This window comes from Bombus vosnesenskii, unplaced genomic scaffold (genome assembly GCF_011952255.1).
Source record: "Bombus vosnesenskii isolate JDL3184/JDL3185 unplaced genomic scaffold, Bvos_JDL3184-5_v1.1 scf7180000013270, whole genome shotgun sequence".
In the NCBI taxonomy this organism is placed as follows: domain Eukaryota; kingdom Metazoa; phylum Arthropoda; class Insecta; order Hymenoptera; family Apidae; genus Bombus; species Bombus vosnesenskii.
The window spans coordinates 639,543-662,678 of record NW_022882928.1 but is presented as its reverse complement, the minus strand read 5'-3'; the positions used below and the strand labels follow the sequence as shown (position 1 = coordinate 662,678).

Here is a 23,136-nt window from a genome sequence, read left to right as displayed (position 1 = left end):
CCGTGTTTGAACTCGCACAGTTTTAGAAACGCGAAGCGAAAGCTTCGTCTTTTGATTTTTAAACGTCTGAACAATCGCCAAACTATCGCCGCGAAGACGGACACGTCGAGCACGTTCTGCGATTGTCACACATTTTGCAAGAAAATCGTACAGGGAGAAAATTAGAGAAATTTCTAACGGGAAATTAGACAGAGACTCACCTATCGTGCGCTGCTTCCTCCAGACAAGTTATAACCAACTCAAAGTCGTTCAGTTTCTTCTTGCTCAGGACGCTCTTTAAGTGTCCGGCCAACTTTTGCGCTTCATCCGCGGGGAACTCTTGGCCGAGAAGCGACGTGATTCTCACGAGCTTGACACTCTCATTTCCAGCTAGAGCTTCGAAAAAGTCGTCCAGGTATCTGGGATCGGAGCCTCTCTCCACTTGGAACACCACCTCGAGGGCCTCGAGGGTGCAAGCCGGGCTCTCCAGGATTCTCGCCCATCCTTCGAGTTCCAAAGGCGAAGTGTGGACCAGCGGTGCTGGAGGTCTCTCGTTGGGCGCGGGACCAAATCCCGGCCCTGCACCGACCAATCTACACACGGCGGAAATGTTTCCATCCGAGGCACCGGCTGCTTTCAGCAACGAGAAAACTGCTCTGGGTGGTACCTCCAGCGGACACAATTGGTTTAATATTAAATGCGTCTTGGGTCCCAGTAGTCCAGCCAAATGGCTGATGATACCCGATGGCAATCCCTCCAACTCCCTTCGAAGAATATTGGCGTATTGAGCTACTGAGGTTAAGTAGTAAGCTGCCAAGAATTCGGCTACGGCCATGTGAATCGGTGTGTACAGGTCTGATTTTCGTCGTTGCCCGAAAATCAATCCTTTGGTCAGGAATCCCAGTCTGGTAACTTCTATACCACCACCTCTAGCTCTGAGTTCAGCCTCGGTATAGCAGCACCTGCCCTCCCTCAGCGCAGCCAAAGACACTTTTCCAAAATCCTCCAGTCGTTTTCTGCAATGACCTGGGATCTCCTCGTTGTAAGGTACCGGTGGATCGAGGCTCCTCTTCACGATACACTTGACGGCTGCTTGAACCAGCGCGCTGGTTTCCGTTGGTAAACTTCCAGAGTCCTGAGAAACGAGAGAGCAAGCTTTAAAGCGTCGACATTTTTACGAGTTCTCGGAGCTCTTGTGCTACGTCGAACACACAGACAACGCGAGATCGTTTTTATGGCGCCCGGTAACGAATCGACTCGGTTGCCCAACTACTCGTTCACGATTTTTCCGCAAACTTTAAACGTCCCCTTCACCGCTCTATGACTATCCTATCTTTATTTTTCCAACCTTATTCTGTATCGATATATACCTGATAGAGACAGCAGAGCATAATCCAGCCGAGAGGATGCTGACCAAGCTGCTTGACGGCCTGTGGTTGTACGTTCAGCGCTTCGAGGAACTCGCAAGCCTTCTCTGCGATGTCGTTGTGAATGAAATACGCCACGCAGAGCCTCTCGACGTGGGGCCACTCAAGTCCAGCCAGATGGATCCTTCTTTGAACTAACGGCGACAGTACGCTGGAGTTGCTGGGCGAGCAAGTGACCAGGATCCTCGCGTCGGGGAACAAACGTCCCTCGAGAAGGTCTATAGCATCGCCTAGGGACGCTCTGCCCCCCACACACTCGTCGTATCCGTCAAGGATAAACAGCACACGGTCCTCCATTAAATGCAGCGTGCGCCATACTTGCGCGACCGCGTCGCCGATGGCTGCCGTCCTTGGGAATAATTCTCGAGCCAAGTAATTGAGCACAGGACTGCCTCGAAGTTCACGGAGAGGGACGATGAACGCCAGAGCCGGACTATCGCCTTGTATCGCCCACTGATGAAGAAGGCGGAGGCAAAGGGTCGTTCTTCCGCTTCCGGGGCCTCCTTCAATGGCCACACGGCGAGGTGCCTCTGATACCGTGCCATCGCTCAACTAAAACAGTGGATACAATTAATCGATCGAATATCCATATATTTCTGTTTCGACAAAATTCATTTGCTATTTTTCCTAGGTCCGACTAAGATTCAGTTAGGTTTGATACTGTGCGACCGCTTAACCGAGACGTAGATGACGCTCGATCGAGTACCGATACCGTGCAATTTGTCAAAATTCGATTCTTCTGGATGCAATGAACGCAAGGAATTGCTTTTCTATCGGGTTCCTGTTACAACAGTCGAATAGAATTGTATTTGACTTGCATCTGCTAAATGGTAGATGCGGTTGAAGTTAGCAAAATTACAGATAGACGTGGTTCTGATTGAGAGAAACGGTCGATCCATCGAATAGGATTAGTGGTTCACGCGAGAGCTTCCAACTTCTAATTGGTAACCAGTTGGAACTGGAGAAACCGAGGAGTATCCGAGAAACTGGTCACGAAACTGCTAACTTTTCTTCTTACCATTGGTCCGCTTGTCTATCCTCGGCGTACGAACTTCCGGTATACAAACTGTTCGTGATTCGCCGTGCCTTTCATTTCGTTCTCTTTAACTTCTATCTCGAACAGAGATAAAAGGCAAACTTATCTGCCTGCGAGACTGATCTTTGGCTAAGTCTTCGACGATCACCAAGCTGCCCTCCCCTTTTTTCCAGACACCTCGATGACGCTAACGAGACTTGGCGACTTTCAACTGCCACGTGGCACGATGTCCGACACGAATCGATAAAATGGAAAAGCAAATTTCCCATATAACGATGGAACTATTCTCTGCACGGCCTAGAAACGGATTTAATCAGCGTCTGACAAAATTGTTTTTCGCGCAGCGCTTTGTGCACACGGCCATTGTTCCGGGGATGCGCGTGCCATGGCAATAAAGGGAGAAAGTCGTTTGTACCGTAATGCCGTAACAATTGCGAGTCTGCCGATCGATCACGCGATGAGCTACCCTTTGTAGGGCAGGAACTTGCTTACGGGACCGATTATCAGAGGACAGAATCGCGTGTTTCGAGTTCCATCATCGTGCATCGACTATCGATCAGAAATCTGTCCCGATTGTTTACCGATCTGACTCGATCGTTCATCGCTGTTTACGAGCTCGTTAACCCTGCCATTTGTGTTGCATTAAACCGTATCATTGTCACGTAATGTACTTGAAAGTTGTACGGAATAGTTTCGAAAAGTAGACAATATATCAATTTCGCAAAAGACAGAGAGATAGTTGCGAAAAGGTTTTGCATTATGGTTTAGAGCCACGCCCTCGTTATCGGTGAACGTCATCCCAGCTTGTCCTAGATTATAAAGGGCTCTATGATCATGGTACCCTGCTACGTAGCTCCTTCACCACAGGAGGCTGTCGGTCCGAGCTATTATCCCGTGATTTTAGTCCCTTTACGGTCTGTTGCTTGAATCTTCCCATCCCTTTCGAAGTAGATCATACGATCTGCTGTATATTATTATTTGATGCCTCTCTCGTTTCAACGGATACTGTATCCCCGAGGCTGGCTGTATTCTAATGCTCGCTTCAGCTGTTCAGTTTGAACGGCTGGCTAGGTCTACCCTGTGATTTCATCGAGCCTTCCTCTTCTACTATTTCAGCAGAACGGTGTTCGACCGTAGCCTCCTTATCTCTACGGTCTTTATAGTCTCTCAGACCTCCCGTAGCCTGTTATTGCGAGTCCTCCATTGCCGAGGGTTTTGGGATTCTTGACTTGCCGTGCTTTATTGACCGGCTATTTCCATCAACGCCAGTGAACCTCGTGATTTCAGCTCGTCTAATCTGTTTATTTAGCCAGCTTATATGTATAGTTAGAGTATATGTATAGAGAGTTAGCCAGCTAGAGTATAGTTTGCCGCTTCTAATCGAGATACTGTTGCATTCACTGATACTATAGCTCCGTTAGATCTTGTATTTTGTGCTCTGGATGTGACCATAGTTGGTAAACAAACAAATTCGAATTACAAACAAGAACACTTGCAATGTAGACGGACCACTGAAGAATGTAAATAAACAAATGTCGAATTTTGATTCAGATGAAACAAAGGTTGTTTGCTCCGGTACTTTCGTTCCAATGTACAATCGTTCGCACGAACTATATTCTCTAAAATTATTGGGATATTTTTTCAACCACATCGTATTTTCAGTGCATTTCGAATTTCTTAGAGTTTTCCACTGTTGTTCTATACCTAGTCAATAAAATTATAAGTTATACTAAAATCGTGGCCTAAAGGATACACTGAATAGCAAATCTGTTATTTTGTCGTACGTGTTTCGCTCGTTCTTAGCGATCGTGTGTCCGTAAATAAGCGTGGAGATGGTCTAGCAACAGTACTCTTCGCTTGAACGAGCAAAAAGGAGACAACAGATGAAAGACGAAGGGAACAATATCTTCGTTTTACTGTTCCGAACGCGAGTCCCAGATGAAGATGCTATTGGCGCGAGTAGGCGTGTTTAGAGACGTCCGTGGCAAGCATCGAGACAAAGAAATTACTTCCAGCTGGCCGGATCGGAGAGCGTTCGTCGCTGCGCTTGTCTCGGGCGCCCGGGAAAATGGAAATAATATTCCGGCAGACGAACATTGAGGCCTGGAACGTCGGTGATCCGGAAAGACGTTCTTCAAGACGGCGCTTCGCGACGTAAACGCGCTCATTATGGCGCCGTGCATTCTTTGCACGCGGGCACGCGATAAATTCTACGCTTTAGTGGAATTTATCGACCCAATAATTCTTCCCTTTCATTGCTTACAGCAATGCTGACTCGATAAATTGAATTGAAGATTCTAAATCGGAAAAAGGAAGAATTCGATTCTCGTTAACTAAACGATTAGTCTTCAGCTTTTAATTTCGTTTCATTTCTTTCTACGTTTTTATACCGTGCTGTATTGAAGTAAAGAAAGAAACTCGCAGAACAGGGTCAGAAGAGCTTTAAAAGCTTGTTCCTTCGACGATCCGCTTGTTCTCCCTGGCACGTTTGTCGACTGTACGGCACGAATTCGTTCGTGTTTGGAGGGTATATCGGGCTTGCACAACCTTGACGTGGCCATGTGTCTGCCGTCACAGCCTGTTCTCGCGTTCTCGCGATACCGAGCCTCGAATGGCACGGTTACGAGGCTCATTTTTCCACGTGCACGTTTCCAGGTGACGTGGCGCATTGTTTGCGTTTCCTGGCTCCGTTACACGCTCGCGTTATCGACCTCTTCAACGTCGGATGCTGCGAAACGACACACAGAACTGTTTGCGAAAAGAGTAATTTCATCGTCAGAATGATCTATCGAGGCCGAGGTCGCGACGCTTTTCGTCTCGACTAGCTTACGTCTTCTTCGCGAATTTTCTTCCTTTGACGTTCTTGCAGTAGCATTTTCGTTCGATGCCTCTATCGGCACAATATAATACGCGGTATTTACACAATGACAGTGAACGAGAAAGTAGAAGATTTATCACACCTAGGTGAGTGTATTACAGGCCGAAGTGAAATTTGAAAAATCGAGACTTCACAAGTGTGCTACGTCTTTGAACAACAAGTGTCTCCACGTACCTGCTTAATTACAGATCGGTTCATACCCGAAGATTCTAACAGTTCTGTAACACGAAATTGCGAAAGCTTCGAATCTCTGATTGGCCGAGACGGTTACATTTATTAATTACGACGTCTGATGAACGAAGCGAGCGTAATACACCTGATGTCTCCTATCATATCCCGCTAGTTTTCTTCTCAATCCCGCGAAACAGCCGATCAATACCGTTTATTATCCGTACGTCGAACGAAAGTGCCATTCTGAAAACAGATCATAAAAGAGTCGCACGTGTTCCATTTAGACATCACGTTTTTCCAACCACGCAGGTCGGCTCTCCGAAAGATCGAAACAGATAGAGCGACGCTGAGATCTTTCGGTTACACTCGAGTACGTACATATATCCGCAAGATAAGGAGATTCCGAGGCGGACGGATACATTGTGGCTTCGATAAATCTTTGGTTCGCGGTGCTGCCGGCAGATACTGCCGGTATTAAGGCCGGGAAGATTGAGATGTTAAGCGGATGGCTGAGTCGGTCGCCTCCGCTATTTCCACGTTGGATACGTTCTCGTGCCGTGTGTACAAGTTTCCTGGTAAATTGACAGGCTGGCTCCGGTGATCGATGCTTCGGCTGTCGTTCACGCCTACGACCGTGCCGCTTTGATTGCAGTTTGCCGAAAGCCCAAGGGGCCTTGTAGAAACGCCTGCAGGCGGAGACGTTGTATCGATTGAATTAAATATGGTGGAACAGTTTCGCTACTCTGGGAGTCTCGAGTTTAACTCAAGTTGATTCAACACGAGTGACGTTTAAAAGAAATTCGAGTTTTTCGTCTTAGATATTATTTTGTTTGATTGAACGAACCAAGCGTGGGATGAGATCGAAGTACAGGCGAAATTAAAATGGTCCATTGAAATCGAAGCTCGATCACTGGACGTCCTTCGGGCCACAAAGGTAGGCGGTGTTCGCGCGCTTTGTCAGAAGTTATCAGCATTGTCTGGTTAAAAAGCCTTTCGAGAAATGTTAACGAAGCGAAGCTTGGCCATCTTATCGAGCCACGACAGAACAATGCCTCGTTACGCCAGAACCGGACGAATGATCGCGCGCTTCTTCACGATTTTGTTCGCCGCATCTTCGAGGCGCGATTAAAACCTTCTTTATTCGAGAACCGAAGGAGCTATGCCTCTGCGACGATACTCTCGACTTGATTCGACTTCATGTTATTATCGGGAACGACATCGGAAAGAGTTCGAGTGGGCCACCGTCTTCGAGTGGGCCACCGTCGTCGACTGTTCAACCCCTTCCGAGAACGTTTCACTCTCCCCCAGTTGGGAAACGCTTCTCGATGCTTCCAACTTGCAAGAAACGAGATTGTCTAATTTCTCCCTTCAGGCGGTTTCTTTAATTGCGTTGAAAATCTCGGTTCAGGAATATTTCTTCCTCGATCTCACGCGAGCTTGCACTCTCTCTCTCTTGAAAATCCTTTTTATCATCTCCGTCTGCACTTGTCTGAGGAAAGCACTTTTTGCGCGGTAGAAATGTCCGAGATTCTTCTCTAATTGCCAGTCCTTTGCCCGTTTCACGATCAACGTTTACTCTGCCCTAGATTGCTCCGTCAAACACACAGTCTATTTTCTATCGATGTCTCGATAATATCTCGATGTTTCACTGCAGTACGATTACCTTCTCCATCGGATACTTGACTTCTAAATTCCGTGCAGAAGGGATTTTCGATGGTACGAGACAGGAACGAAGGCTCTTTGTTCGATTGTTCAAGAATTCCCTTGATCAGCAGGTGAAACGTATCGAAACTTCCTACGTGAAACGACGGCTTTGCCCGGAGAGAATTCATCTTTCATGGTAACAAACATCGACAGACATAGCACGGCGGTTCCCAGTCAATTCACGATGGTTCGTCGAAAATCCGGAAGGACGGCTCTCCTTCTGTTTCATCCTCTTCTTAGAGCGATTTAACCCGGCCCCATCGTTTCGCTCGATCTTCCTCCGTTTTGTTTTTAGACGCAATCCGTGTCGTTCGCTCGAGACGGACATTAGAATGCAACATCCACTTGGATATCCGTGCCGAACCGTGAACGAAGAAACTCGAAAAGAAACGGATTTCCTGGATCGGAGTAAAACGTGGAAATACTGCATACGAATAGAGACAATTTTACGACGTCTCTTCTTTGTTCCTTTAATACCTATTTTGTCTGCCGTGCGATGGTGTAGTAGAAGTTAAAGAAACGTCTTTGATTTCTTTGATCTTTTGATCTTAAACGCAGACTAATTGACAGAGTAAGAGCAAAAACAACGGAGTGGAAGTTTGCCGCGATTCGTCACGGAAATTCGACAACGTGAAACTTTGACAGCGAGGGATGCGGATAGGTAACTTGGCTTTCACATATCGCGAAGTTACCGCGGAAAGTTTCAGCGTTCGACGGAGAAAATCGTGGTTGCATCGCCGGCTGTCCGTGCAACTTGACTTTCGCAATTACGTAGTCGATATCATGCAAATGTACAGTGGGCGGCAGGACTACCCTGTCGAATACGATTCACGTAGAATGTCATCGTCTCTGCATTCGGAAAACTTGCTCGCAACTCTACAAAAATGATATAGCCTGGCCGTGACACCTATACATTTCCTTGTTTCGAATACTTGATTTGAATTTTATTTAAATTTCCAAACATCCTCAGCGAGAAAAAATTAAAAAGTTAGAATCGCGCGAGTGCACGAACCGAGGTAGATAATTCAAGTTCTACGCGTTACAACGACAAACTTGCAGCTTTCTTCTTATCAGAAATTTCCTCCCAAGGGATTCCTCCGCTTCCTGTTTCCCCTTCCCGAACGTCCATCGCGTTAGAGTCCGCGAGAAGTTTTACGACCGACGTCAACAACCGGTACGTCGCGTCACCAGAGACGAAGTAGTTTCCGCGGGATGATTTATAGCACTCACCCTAACCGGGGCGAAGATCTGGTCGGGCTTGATGTTCTCGAGCCTGTGCTCCTGTTCGCCTTTGTGCAGCAGCTGCAGGTGCGGTTGAAAGTGCGCCGGACAAAGGGTGCCAAGTGGAAGAGGCGACGCCCATGCCGGCAAATGGGGTGGATCACGAGTGCCTAGCTCCCTGTAGAAGGACTTCAGGAATCTGCAAGTACCAAGTTCGTTGTGTTTAACCGACCGACCACGTGCAGAAACGCCACTCCACGAATTTGCTTAATTCCGCAAGCATCACGGGCTAATGGAATGTTGGCACAACGCCGATGACCGTTTCGCGTCGCCGTTGCATCGAATACAAACCAAATATGGTCGAATGTGATTCTTGAATTACATCGATCCCCGAGGAGATTGGAAGATGTTGATTTTGGTTGAGTCGAAAGGGATTTCCAGCGTATCGTCTAACTATGGAGAAGAGCAGTCTCTTGAATAAATGCGAAACTTCATAGTTTCGTTTCTTACCTTAAACGATAAGCAGTAACTGTCTTCCCTCTAAAGTTAGTATACGCGTGCTTATAGAGAGGAGTTGGAAAATTCAGGAAAGATTAACACGCTTCGGCTTAGCCTCGACGGGGTTTTATCATTTTATCGATTTGCCAGCCAAACCAGGGATAAGAAGCCGTCTGGCAGACTCATTTAATTCTACTTTAAACTCCTGGCCGACGACAAACTGCTTTCGAAAGCTGGCGCGCGTTCTTCTTGCTCAACTTTTTACAGCATCCCACTAAAATTCCAATTAATTCGAGTTACGAGGCGGGACGCGGCGTTACAGTGGATCGCTTATCGGGTGACTGGTTAATTTCCCAGGCGACGAAACCGTAGTCGCGCTAAGTGGCAACTTCGCGTTGAATGATGCATTCGTTGTACCCAGGTAAGATTGATGATCTTACGCGGAGCCCATAGCAAGCTGATCAAGCGTGGAGAAAAGGATTGGACAAGGATAGGGGCGGGGATAGGGTTTTACTGCTTCCGGACGATTTCCCCGACAGGAACAGTCTGCAATTTTATGGGCTCGCCCTGCTGGGACGCAGGTGGCCCCGTTCGATGACGATTACCTTCTTATTTATATTATTACCTATCCGTTTTATTGTTCGCGAGGATTGTGAATTCTTGTTTCGATCGGAGTTACGATTCAAAAATTGCGAAACGTCATTTAGATCCGACTATAGTTCGTCCTTATATTCCATTTACTTGCTTATTTATGAATCAACTGGAATAAATAAAAAACAAATATTCCATCCCATTAGTGTATCCCAAGAATATGGAACATCTCGCAGAATTTCCTTACAGAATCCAGCAGCCAGTGGTGAAATAAACATTTTTCACGTCTCGTTGGCCAGCAGAAGGTTAAATAGCGTGTCTCTGAGGAGAAAGAAGAAGAAGAAGAAGAAAAAGCGAACTGACCTTAACAGTCTTCCCAGGGGATCCCTTTCTGGGGACGGCGGACCTCCGATTCCACTTCCGGCACCGAGTCTTCGCGAGGACGCACGTGCGCTCGATATGTATGCAGCCGGCGCAGGGGGCGGGCTGCAGGGCGGACAACAGACGGGGCTGCTACCCCCTGGGGTCGAGAGGGTATAACTCCTCTCCAATTCCTGAAACAAAAGAAGAGAAAAGCCGCTTTAGTAGGTCCCTCTGACTGCTCGCCCCTTTTTTTCCTAGCTGCCAGTGTCGTTTCAATATGGCGCCATTTTATCACGCGTTTCTATTGCCTGCTACGCGCCGCAGAAACCACCGGTTGGTTCTGCGGACTATCCCGGATAAATAAATGTCGTTGGAAATTTATCTCCCCTGGCGTCAATTTTTTCTTCTTTTTTACCAGTTTTTCTTGGCGAGTAAGGTCGAAGGCGTCTGGTTATCGTTGCTGGATTAAAGAGGATGTACAGCGTTCGTTATTGGAAATATCAGGAAGCAGCAAGGGTCAAGGGTGAGCGAAATTTCCCTCTCGAAAGCGGAAGACTAATGGCCGAAGCTTGCGAGCAAGCCCGAGCCAACACGTGGCTCATCGACGCTGACCGAACGCAATCGATTACCCAAGTGCTGAATCATCGTTGGTGAAAGCGCCACGATTAACGATTTCAAGCATCGATTATTGTTAACAAACTAACAACCGCACAGGATGTGACGTTTTGTCGAATAAGGTTGGATAAATCGAGCCGAAGCGCCGTTGAATATAAATTACCGAATATATTATATTTTTAGTTATACGAAATTGTTCAACTGTTCTTTGTGAATCAAAGAAAATGTAAAGGAGCGTCATGTATAAGTGTTTCGATAAAAGTGCCACATAGTTTTATTGAGAAACGAATTCATTAGGTGGAGTGGGAACGAACGATAATCGTCGGTGTGTCCTGCGGCATACGAGTACGTTGCCGCGTTCTTTATCCGCAACGGTTTTGTTCCCGAGAGAAGTCGAGAAATCGTGCGGTCACGTCGGCGATCAACGTGAGAGTAAAAAAGAGCTTACGGTTAGCGATAGTGGCCGCCTTTCAATCGTAACGCTTCTCGTCGGCTACGTGACCGAAGATAAGTTGATCAGAACGGAGGAAAATCGAGAACGACGACCGACGTCCGTTTCGCTTTTTCCCGTTGCGGCTTTTATCCGGAGACCAATTTTCTTCTCGCACCGCAAAGACACGCCGTAACGCGCATTCCACCCCGTCGATTTCCCCCTTTCTTTCGTCGCGCCTTCTTTCGTCTTTTTTTCTTTTCTTGCCCGGACCTACTTCTACCGATATCGATTGGTAAACGCTCCTCGAAGAACGAACCACAAGGACAAAGTACAAGACAGATCCATCATCCAATTTGTTTTTTGTCCCACGTCAACAGACCACCCTCTCTTTCTCTCCCTATTTCAGAACAACTTTTGATCTCGCCGAGTTTTACCATAGAATAAAGTTATCTCTTTATTTATTTATTTATTTATTTACGCGTTCTACGTAATATTAATAATTATTGGATGCGTTCCATACTATTTACTTATTATTATTTCAAACAGAGACACAGTCTTTGTTCTATCGTTCGCAAAAGAAACGCAAATTTTTAACAATCTGCTAACTTTAACTAACTTCGTTGATGTAAAACGCGATGTTATCATTTTCTCCGAGGATCCGCGTACGAAAAGCGAGTAGCAGGATGAAACAACAGGCAAGGAGTAGAAAGTGAATGATCAAACAGCCGAACAACTCTAGAAGATGCGCGTAGAACTATAGGAGCGCATATGCGTTTGTTTGCCCAAAGGGAAGTCGAACGACGAAACGATAAAAAAAGGACGACTTATCGAATCAGCATGAAACACGTTCGTCTGCTCGAATGGAACAGGACCGGGTCGACGCGGTTTAACTGTTTCGTCGCTGGTCTGGTTCGATCGTGGACTACTTTTCCGCCAGCCTGAACGAAGATATGGCACGCGGCCGTTTCGCAGGTACCGATAAAAATGCGCATTGAGAGGGTCGCGAATCACCGGCGCAACTTTCGGGTCAAGCCCAAGCACCAGGATGCAATTACGGAGATAACGAACTGCATTCACGGCGTTTCTATTAAAAAACTGTAAAGACTTTTAATTAAATGCACGCGAAAACGGAAGCTCGGTCGCAGCGTTGACGTCTATTCCCGCGTGCAATTTTAACGAGTATTGCAGTATAGTGAAAACAATTAAAGTCGAATATTCTATTCAGATTAGATTTGCTCGATTATCCTCGAATCGAGGCTGATCAACGTTGATCGACGCCGTTTGGAAAGACTGCGCTAGCACGGGCTCGATAATTAAACCCTTTAATCGCATTATTCTTGGTTATTAATCCCGTTCAGTGTGGTAGCTTTCTATAACGACTTCCGTCGAGCCGCAACGTTGATCGATCAAACTAAATAATGGAGCTTTGTGGGATCTTTCCTCTGCAGTTTCGAACAGATTGGGTAATACGCTGGACGAATTTAATCCGTAAAAATCAGTCTGCTATTTCTTTCTATTCTCTCGAGCTTTTTAATACAAAAAAAACACGGGTCTCTGGAAGGATAAAATTTCAAGCGAGGTATTTTTGTTCCACTACGTAAATGTTTCCACTAGGTTCTTTGATTATCGGTTTGCAAGTCGATTGTCCCTTTTGCCGATTCACCGAGCCACACAGCGAGATCGAACGATGTTCCGACTGTGTGTCGGCTATTGCCTTCTCCTCGACTTTTTGTCGCATCTGCCGCAGAGCCGCAACTCGTCCCAAGCGGTCCGCTTCCTCATGACCTCGATATCCCGCAGACTTTTCCTTTCAGACTTATCTCGAAAGCTCAGTTTATTCCAGGTCCGTGAATAATCCTCTGGAACGCGGCAACAACGTGAAAAATTGCGCTCCCCTTATTTACTTTACATCCCACGCTTGATCCGCGACTCCTTTCTTGTCACGGAAATTCTATTAACTTTCCGACCCTCAGCTGCGATCTTTGAAACGCCCCACGTATCGCACGTCATCGAGAATTCCCTCGCAAAAATTCCTCTTCTTCACGCTGGATTCTCGTCTTCGCCAGTAAATATCGGCCGACTCGCGGAACGTCATCGGCAGATAACGCACGGCCTGTTCCAGAACAATGGCTCGGAAACTGTCTCGGCTGGAAGCTCCATGACGCAGTCAGAACAGGCGAATGGTAAGGGGCGACGGGGTGAAGATCTTCGAGAAAGCCAGCGGCATTAATTCGAGGTAATTTCTGCTGCAGACGACAAAGGGCTTCCGTGCGTTCGCCGAAGACGCGCGTCGCGTTGGTTGGGCGCGGACAAAGGGTTTCCCTTCGAGGATTATGGGAATCACGCGTCTTCGTGCTTGTTAACGGTATACCTTATACGGAGTGCTATACGTCGCAGGTAACTGCGGGGCAAATACGTCATTACGACGCTTCGGTCTCGAACGATGCCGCAGGAGAAACGCCGAGTGTATCTGATGGAGCGCCCTCGATTGTCTTTGCCAAGGGACTTGCAGCAATTTACAATTAAAGTCGCGTCGGGGAAAACCGTTTCACTGCAACGTTCAACCATCTCCCAGTATCGAGAAACTCGGTCCTGATGCTCGATGAATCTTCCAGCTTGCTGTTTCATGTACGTTCGCGAAACACGCGGGATTGACTCTACAGAGAAAATGTTGTTTGTGGCATATCTTTTTAACTCACATGTTTTGTAATATTCTGTATAATACAAATTTACAAGTATCGATCGTCACGATTACGCGGTGCTACCGATAAGTTCACGTTCAAACGATACTTTCGACGCGAGACTCGATGTTTAACGTTACGGTTTTTGAAAGAAATTGCAGCAATTTCGGAAGGTTCAAAATTGTCTGATATTTTACGGAGCCATCGGTGTAAATTGAATGAAGGCATCGGCTTCGCCGAAGGTTTGCTCGTTCATTCGCCCCGAGGGTGTATTAAGAGCTTTCTTCGCGGGGTTGCGAGCACGATCGCTTCGGGGAACGATTAAATCCTGGTCAGACTACGATGTCCCACCGTGTTTCGTGGATTAATTAATTTACGAGGAAGCCGAGTGTTCCAATAAAATTTAGGCGAACTTGAGCAAGCTTGTATTAACTTTGACATCTCTAAAGTAAATAGTTACGTTACACAGAGTTCCTGATGTTATTTCGCGTTAGCCAGGGCAAACGTTGGTCAAGAGGTTACATCGCAAAATGGAAATTTTCTAAAGTCACGTTCGCCAAGTCGTGAATTTCGTTTATTTTACAAAATTGTTCCGCTTAAACGTTCGAATACGATTACAGGTGAAAATCGTTGTATAAAATTCTCGAGTTTTTGGAAAATTTATCGATTCACCTGCGGGGCGACTTTGAAGAATGATTTTGTAATCGTCATTAATAACGGGCGTCTGCCGGCTGTTAATTTTTCATTTCCGGCTGGCAGGGCTTCCGGTCAAATAATAGCGTGCTTCGTGCCAGCTATTTCGTTCGTTGTCGACGCTCGGAAAATTGAATTACAACTGTAATTGTAATTTCAGTTGGCAATCCTGTTGAATGATTCGAAATCGCCACGCGATTCCACGCGGATGAAATAAAGATCGCAGCCGGGTAATTAACAGCACTTTGAATGCGATCGATGCGACGAAATACCCACGATTAATCATCCCGAACAATTTAATATTCAATCCGGCAGTACGTAATCCTGGCTAAAAATTGCCTACCACGACAGACGAGTCCTCTTCAGGGGATTACGACGCGTATTAAGCTATAAACGTTGCTTCAAATATCCACTTCATAAACCCTTCTTTGCTAATGACAGTATGAAAACGGTTATTACCTACGGTGGTAAAATTGCCCGTTTATTCGACCGAAAATTAAAGCTCTGTGCGTCTATTCGCCGTGCCATTTATCTACTAAACCAAACCGCCCTTGTTTATCTATACCACTCCACTTTGCCGAGAATTACGTTCATCGAATCAACGATATACCGCATCGTTCCGGTATAGTTAAGTAATTAACCATTTTCCGGGAATACATTTTACGTGTAGAACAAAAGATGATTCTCGTTGCAAGGAGGAGAACAATGTGGTTTTGCGAAGCAGACACAATGCTGCGAGGAAAATTATGGCGGTGTACTATAGCATGAATCACCTATTAAAATCGTCGAGGATGGTAACAAAAGGGTAGTGGCGGGCAAGGGGAGTCCAAGGGGGTTGAAATCGATGGACGAGCGCGTCAAGGGAACACGACGACCCGATCCCGAGGAATCTCTCTCCTCCTACGTGTTAAAGTTCCATCACCGGCGGAAGTTAATTTAATCCTGATCCAATTAAACCGGATATAACGCTAAGCCTGTTGGTGGGTGCAGTTGGCCGCGTGCAGTTAACGTGCCGATGCTAGCCGTGCCAGTTAACCACTGCGTAAATTGGAAATTGGCCTCGCCGTCCAATAAATATCGGATTAGCCAATAAATCGGACGGAAAACGACGATGCGTTATATCGCCGGGGTACAACGGGGGAGAAAAGGGGTGAATTGACGTCGGTGCCGTTTCTGCGCGATGGGGGACCAATTTCATCTCCGAATTTCGCGCGTTGAATCGCGCGGTTTTAGCTTCCCTGATTTTAATAGGTCATCTGCTCTAGCAATATTGTCAGGCGATTGGCTACGGTAGAATTTTGCATAACACGTTTCCCAGCGTCGGACATTTGTGTAACGCGACGAAAAAATTGCATGAATATCCATAAAACTGTTTCGGGCGGAATTTGTGTACGGTACCATAATAGAATATTCAGACTTATCAAGAGAACAGATAACCGACCCTTTAAATATTTAATACGAGCCGGTTTCAAACATCACCGCCGTAGTCGCGATGCTCGAGTATCGTCGCGCTGCTAATGAAATTTCACGACGCGTGTATACGATGATATAAAATAGAACGTAAGTTATAGACAAAAATTTTCTACGACTGTTTGAGTGTTTTTACCGAGTTATTCTATTCTCTGGCGTTGTACGAGATTCCATTGTATTCGGAGACGAGCGTAAAATGTTACGTATATGAAATTACGATTGAGAAAATCGAGTTTCGAGTAACCTACTTTCCAAAGGCAACTCGCAAGAAGCATAGTATATAAATATTGCGATAAGAAGGTGCGAGAATCTGACGTGCTTCATAAAATTCCTTTTTCAATGGTTTCTGAATACCAGGCCGCGAATTCACAGATTTACAGACCGATAGAAAAAAGTAGCTCGATACGCGGACTATTTATTATCTACGACGTTAGCATCGATTTTTTCGGCACGAAGGGGCAGGCGGATCGCGTAACCCACTTCCGGGATTTAAAGTATTTTTCAGAACGAATCTCGATTTACGCCGGGTCGTATCAGACTCGATTTATACAGCTGAGCGTCGAGCAGCCCTTGGTTATGGACACGTTACGCAAAATTCGCGTGGATACGGCTACATCGGGAATATACCAGTCTGAAAGTTCTGTTTGAGCTTTATAAAGTTACTTATGAAGTAAGTTGTGTTTTTACGAGGGCAACACGCCGCGACAACATTTGCTGCACGTAACCCTTGCGCCAGACGTGCTACGTGCTCATTTTCTGTAACTGCACGTTGCCGACTGTTTAACCAAACGTCGTTAGCTTTAACTGCACACTCGAGATCAGTTTCTCAGTGATTGTCAATTACGGAGCTGATATATTCCTTTTAATAGTTTCTCGCATCCAACTTCTGTCGTATTTTCAAATGTTACATCATAAAAAATGTTGCAAATAAGTATTCACACTACAGCGGTTTAAAAAAGTATTTGGACATTTATCATAGAAATGATGTACACTGTGTGTGTCGTATAAAACATTTTGAAATTTCCTTCGCGCTGTAACAAGTCATTTTCCGTATTGAGTCTGACTTTATCCGACTCTAATGAGTTATCACTATATCGATGAAATTTGAAACAGATGTGCAAGTGCTAAAGATGGTTCACACGGTGTATAATAATTGACTTTTGAGTTTAAACGCTTTTGCGATCCCTACGAAGTATACACTTGCACTGAATATCATGTAACTTGTATACAAATTGTAATATCTGTTTCAAACTTCACCAATACGTCCATGACAACCGGGTCTCGTTACAGTGCAAAATGTAATTTGAAAATGTTTCGCATAGCACACGTAATATATTCATAAAAGGTTTCTGGAAATTCTCGGATATTTTCACGAGCTACTGTATGTGTTTCCAAAACGAATGCCATTCTTTCTACTAACAGTCTGTCGTAGTAAAATTCCTTGTTCGACAGTCGATCGATGGGCCTGGGATGTCTTTGTCGTCGGGTCTCGCGAATTGTTTTTCGAGCGCGAGCTTTCGTTCTGACGCATCTCTGCTCGCGTTCTTTCTCCATTCGTCAAACTGCACGTATGCACAGGTGATACGTGTATTCGTGCACGTTGGCAAGCAACTGGCGGATACGTGTATGTGATTTAGAAACACTGGTATTTATGCACTGTCGAGACATTGAGCTGGCCAAGCAGCGAGCCATCCGAAAGAAACGGCATTTTTCAACGTCGCGGAAACAAATGAGCCGCGATACAGGCCCACCCACGTTCCCTATACTCGAAGTGGTCGTGCAAGCACGAAAAACACGACCCTCCGCTTCGCGATCAACGCTAACTTCGCACTAACGCGTTATTGACTGCGAAACGAGAATCGATTGCCTCTAATTTGTTTCCATTCGTCGAATAAATTCCACCATAGGAAAGAGATTAAGCTGATATTATTAGAAATTTTATCAGAAATTTCGCCAGGAAACGAATCACAAATTACTCGTACGTGTAGTAAATATTTTAGAAACGAATTTATTCATTTAAATTTAGTAGAAATTTAAGAACTATGAGTCATTTTATTATCGTATTCGATGTAAAATCGTCAAATCATAAAGAGATACATTGTAACCTGTAACTTGTTAATTCATTAATATTATTAATTAGTAAATTACCACGTGAGAGAGCCTAGGCAAGTGTTCCGAATCTACAAACTACATCCAACAAATACTTCGTTGAAACTGCCTAAGCGATAGAGTATCTCCATCACAGGGAATCCAAATTGTCTCCGAGTTTCGACAAATATCACGGTTAAGGTGTGAAAGTCTCTGAAAAATTGCTGATATCCTTAATAGTATAAGTAGGCAAATGAAGGGAAAAATAGCGACTCTTCCGTAGGCTTTATCGCGAGCGTAACAACCGCGTTACACACGAACGTAACTGCAAGCGTCGTTTACCTGTAACCGAATCTCTGTGCACTCCTCGATTCACGAGCCATTCGCTTGGCTCACATAATTTCGTAGCAGCTGAGCACGCGGTCGTAAATATCGTTTTAAACGCCGCGGGAATCTATTCCTTTATCGGAAATTGGGACAAAGTCGTTGAAATAATTTTTCAGCACAAGATACATCGCTGTTCCACTGATAAAATTGTCCCACATCTTTTCGAATTAAATATCCTCCGTGATGGAGATTCATCGTAGTGCCTTGGTACACGTCGTTGTTAATAGAAAATGCAAGAGGAACTGGATATCTTGGAATCAAAGAAACAACGACAGAGATTGCTTCTTCCTTCGTTTCTCGAGGAGCAAGTGCAAAGCGGACGGAGAGATGGCGAGGATGGCAGGAAAAAGGAGTAATTAAAGAAAGATCGCAGTTGAAATTATTACAGGACCATTCGATTAAGCGGCAACTCCTCCGTCCTCGGAGATGGAGTCTTCGAAATTAGCGTTAACGAGTACGACAATAAGACGATTTTAATTATATCGGAGAAAGGGTTGAGAGACGGCGGCGTTCTCTTCGATTTCTCGCGATCAAGTAGTAGAGATAATAAAGTATCGTCCTTTCCTTGCTCGGGCTTTCTTTCTCCCATGAATTGTTCCAAGATTTACTGGCGCGATTCTTTCTTCTGGCGCAGCCTCGGTCTTTAATGAAGATCCGCTTTTCGCGCCGCCAGCGAAGGAACAGAGATTACGCGGGAAACGTGCGGGATATTAATCGAGAATTGGACGCGAACAAACGATCGCAATTACGCGAACATCGTGGAGCAAAGGCCGATAAGATCGCGGGCAACCAGTTCGGTCGTTATTCGTCGAAAAAAGTCGAAGGAACCGGAGGTCGATACTTGGAGCCACGGTTCGTACGCTTTCTCGAGGTATAAAGGAATTCTCGGTTTGTTTCCTTTCGATTAAATCACGCCGGAGTTGAATGTAAATTTTGCCGAGCGTGCTCGTATCACTTTACAACTTTCATCGCGATATACGAAATTAATACGCGCTGAGAGAAAGAGAGAGAGAGAGAGAGAGAGAGATCCCTGTGCCGATTCGCGCTTCCGAATCGCAATGCAATAATCGCGAAAACAGGTCGTGCCGGCAATAAAGAGCGAACACGTACGGTCGACCGATTACCATTGATTGGTCGCAATTTACAAGGGAGTCGTGATTTTGAATAATAAAAATATTAGCAGAGAATCGGTGGAATCGCTCGTTGTCGATGCGATCTTCCCCTCCTTCTGTTTGCATCCCCCTGGAATAATGGCCCGTAAAGCGGTCGTATGACAAACACACCGATCGCTCCGCGATTTGATCGTCGTTATTATCGTAAATTTGCAACCGGCCTGTGCGAGGCGCCCGAAATTCGGAGGCCATTAAATAGTGGGCGTAAATCGGTCGCCTCTCGTCCCTCGTCATCGTGAAGCCTGTCGCGTTCCGCCGATATTTCGGGGCTCGTGAATTCGATGTTCGGTACAGAGCATCGCCGGCCCTTTCTCCACACCTTGCCGCTCTCTAAATATTCATGAACAATCTTGCGGTAATCCGCCTCGTTGTGACGTGATTCGATGCATCCGAGACACGCGTAGGCGTTCGTCCTCGCGCTTCGAAGCCTCGTCCGGCACCGTAATTGTCCGTGGGACGTGATCGAAAGACCAACGGTTACAGTTCCGAGACAACGCGCTTTTCCATCTCACATTTTGATGCTGTACATAGAGATTTTTCAGTCTTTTTATTCTCTACACCGTTTTTCCCTTCCTTTCGACGAAACGTGAGGAACTTTACACCCGTCGATTCCACTTTAAGAAAGGAAGCTACAGCACACGGTACAACGAAGAGGTTTTCCATTTGAAACGCGTTACATTTCCACATTTCATTATAGTGAACTTGCCGGCTCCTTTACTATGCGTATAAAAGCTCATCTTTCTTCGAGCAAGTACTTACCTGCGTTCGATATTTACTTTTTACGAAAGCTCTTTCTCGCGCGCACCCATGTAATAACCCTTTGCAACCAGGTCACGGAATTTTCTCCGCCGTACACACAGCCGCCACATCCTTCGACTACAACGGAGGCAAAGCTGTACATTACACCAGAGGAAAGGAGCTTCGTATTTTCCGCCAGACATCTCGCGTGAATCTTACCCAAGGAGAAGCTAACCTAATGGACGAGCAAGCTCTAGCTCGCGAGCCTGCAAGCACATTTTCACATACGTGGAAAACGCACTCTGCGTTCGCTTTATGCACCGGAGTGTAACTTGACGCACGTAACCTTGATTTCTCGAAAGTTCTATGGCATCTTCTCCCTCTTTGCTTATTAAGAAGCACTTCGCAAAAGCTCGCGCCGCATGAAAATGGATCTAGTTTGCCTGCGTAACCTGTTTGGCTTCAACTCGGTAGATGCACCATATTGTGTACTCTGTTGTACGTTATATAGGTGGAAATGTCACAGTAGCAATGAGAAAGCGAATTAAACACGCGCGGAGTTCGAGCTTTGAAGAAGTATCTTCCGTGAGATTCGAAACTTTTGGCCGGAAGACATGCTGGAAAACCGGGAAACTTTCAGAAAGTCAAGCGTGTCGATGTACGAGCGACTATGATAACTTCCCAGAGATGTAAAGATCACGATGTTGTCGGAAAGTTGGTTCTCGATGAGTTTCAATGATTTTCAGTTGCAATTGCATGTGGGAAATTTTGTTACAAAGAACAACTACGGCGGGAAAAGGGAAATATCGAGTTCGCATTTGTGCGAATCGAGATCTGTGCGAATCGTAAGCAAAGCTCACTTAGCTATTGGCAACATGATCTCATCTTTCTTAATTTTTATACACATCTTGCACCTTTCAGGATATCAACAAAATTTCTTTTCGCTCGAAATTATTTTTACCTGGATATTCTTTATCTTTTCTCTTCCACTCACAGACATGTATCTCTTCTCTGATAAAAATGTTGCTGTACAATATCTCTAATCGCTGACTAAAAATTATCGAAGTACTTTACAAGAACTGTTCTTCGTACATTGTTCGTGCAGCTACGAAGAACGGGACAGAAGAGACGAAAAAATTGTATGCTGTTAGAGAAAGTCTGACAGCTGTTGTAATTGTCCAAGCTGGACCAAGCGTACATCAGTTACGAGCAGCACGGTTTATGCGATGCTTCCACGAGCGAAGCGGAGCTCTCTGAATTTCCTCGAAGATTCCTGGAGTTACGACTTCTCCGAGAAGCTTAATCCCCGAAGGAAAGGAAGTTGCGACGGTAAATACTGGGAGTGTGCACCTTTCTCTCCCTATGCTTCTCACCGTTTTCTTTCCGACCGGCCCAGATACATAGAGGGGAAAAAAGTCTGACGAAGCTGGAAGTAACTTTCTGCGTATCCTTATCCTCCCGAGACGAGTCAGTTTTTCATCAAAACCTTTTAATAATTTTGTCTGTTTTAAACGAGATACGCGCAGCTAATGCGTTACTTGCATAATGCAAGCCGTATCGATTTTTCCATTTGCAGCGCAACGCCAAGGATTACGAAGCTTTACATCTTTGAAAATTTCCGCCAATTTACGCAGCCAGCGTTGTATTAATATCTGGAAAACTCGCGAACATTTTCGTAGCGGAATATTTATAAATTTGTATATATTTTTTGACTGAGACGCGATAAACGAAGCCGGATTTCACTCGGAGCTTGCTTGGACGCAACGGGAAAAATGTCGAGCACGTGAAAAGCGGCATCTGGGTCGTCATCGGTTCGGCCGGCATCGAACGGCCCCGTTCACGTATCCATCTCGTTTTCCGCGTCGATTTCCTTTCGTAACGCAAGGCGCGTATGAATCGAGGATATCTCTATGGTAATGATCTCGTTATATTTCCATGCATTCAGCTCGGCAATTCCTCGACGTAGAAAATTTTTCGATTAATTAGTCACTGTGCCGGTGAAAATTGCACTGGGACGGTGCCATCACCAATGGTCCACATTTTTGCGAATAATTACTTGGAACGTATCGCTGGAAGGATCGCGACGTATTCAAGGTTTCCGTATATCTCCAATTTCACCTTCTATTCGGCTGCCTGGTTATATTCCACATTAATTCCTTCGATTTCCATAAATTCCAACGTTGCTTCGATATAAGCAGCGCTTTAACGCCACCCGATACGCGCTTCGTAATTGCAAGGATCGTAGCAGCTCGACCGATGGCACTCGAACGGTGTTCGTGATTTTGCCAATTACCAAGAGTGGCTGCAGCAACGTTCAACCATCGTGTAACTATCTATTAAAGCGGTCGAAGGTTCCGAACGCTCGGAAGATCACGGAGCTTCAGGAAAACGGAGCAGCGTTTCCTCGCAGCGCGTTACTTATCAAAGCTCGAAGGCTTTTTAAAAGCCACGAAAGGACCGGCACACCGAGTGTTTGACGTCGGTCGTTTACCTCGTTACCACGTTTGCTCGGCTTGAAATGTCAAGAGGCTGCCAACTGATGGCTAGAACTCTACGCCACGTAGTATGCATACGTACGTGAGCAGTCTGGGTGACGACGTTCGTACAGCCGCGAGAGGTTCGCAGTTCTTTGGCTCACCTTCGGCAGTAGTTTTCTCTAGCAACGTTTCCAGAAACGTCGTTCGATCGACTCTTTCGACGACTAGGAACCTTCTCTCGTTTCTCTCCTCCTATCTCCGAATGAACGAGATCACGTCAATCGAGTCGGTTTTATATCTTTCACGTTTTGAGTTTACAACAGTTTGAAACTTTTGATGGACTGACGGAACACTTGGACGCAGCCTCCTATCGTCAGGATCAACGTTTATCATTTCGTTCCTCGTAATTCTTTCGGTAGAAATTCCCTCTTCATCCGTGGATAAAACCGATTATGTACATAGTAAGTGTTTGCGGAAGAACAGGGACGTCATGCGGAGAGACTCTTCGATTATT

General features: G+C 45.6%; 1 protein-coding gene across 2 annotated transcripts in view; it reads right to left on the bottom strand.

The window, feature by feature from the left end:
- Positions 1–23,136, bottom strand: part of LOC117230936 — a 162,001-nt gene that overhangs the window by 32,429 nt on the left and 106,436 nt on the right. For both annotated transcript variants that reach the window (XM_033488870.1, XM_033488871.1), the window contains exons 3-6: positions 9,869–10,059; positions 8,426–8,615; positions 1,350–1,958; positions 201–1,114 (exon numbers count right to left, since the gene is read on the bottom strand). In XM_033488870.1, the coding sequence (XP_033344761.1) occupies positions 201–1,114; positions 1,350–1,958; positions 8,426–8,615; positions 9,869–10,059 (1,904 nt within the window). The remainder of the gene's footprint in view (positions 1–200; positions 1,115–1,349; positions 1,959–8,425; positions 8,616–9,868; positions 10,060–23,136) is intronic.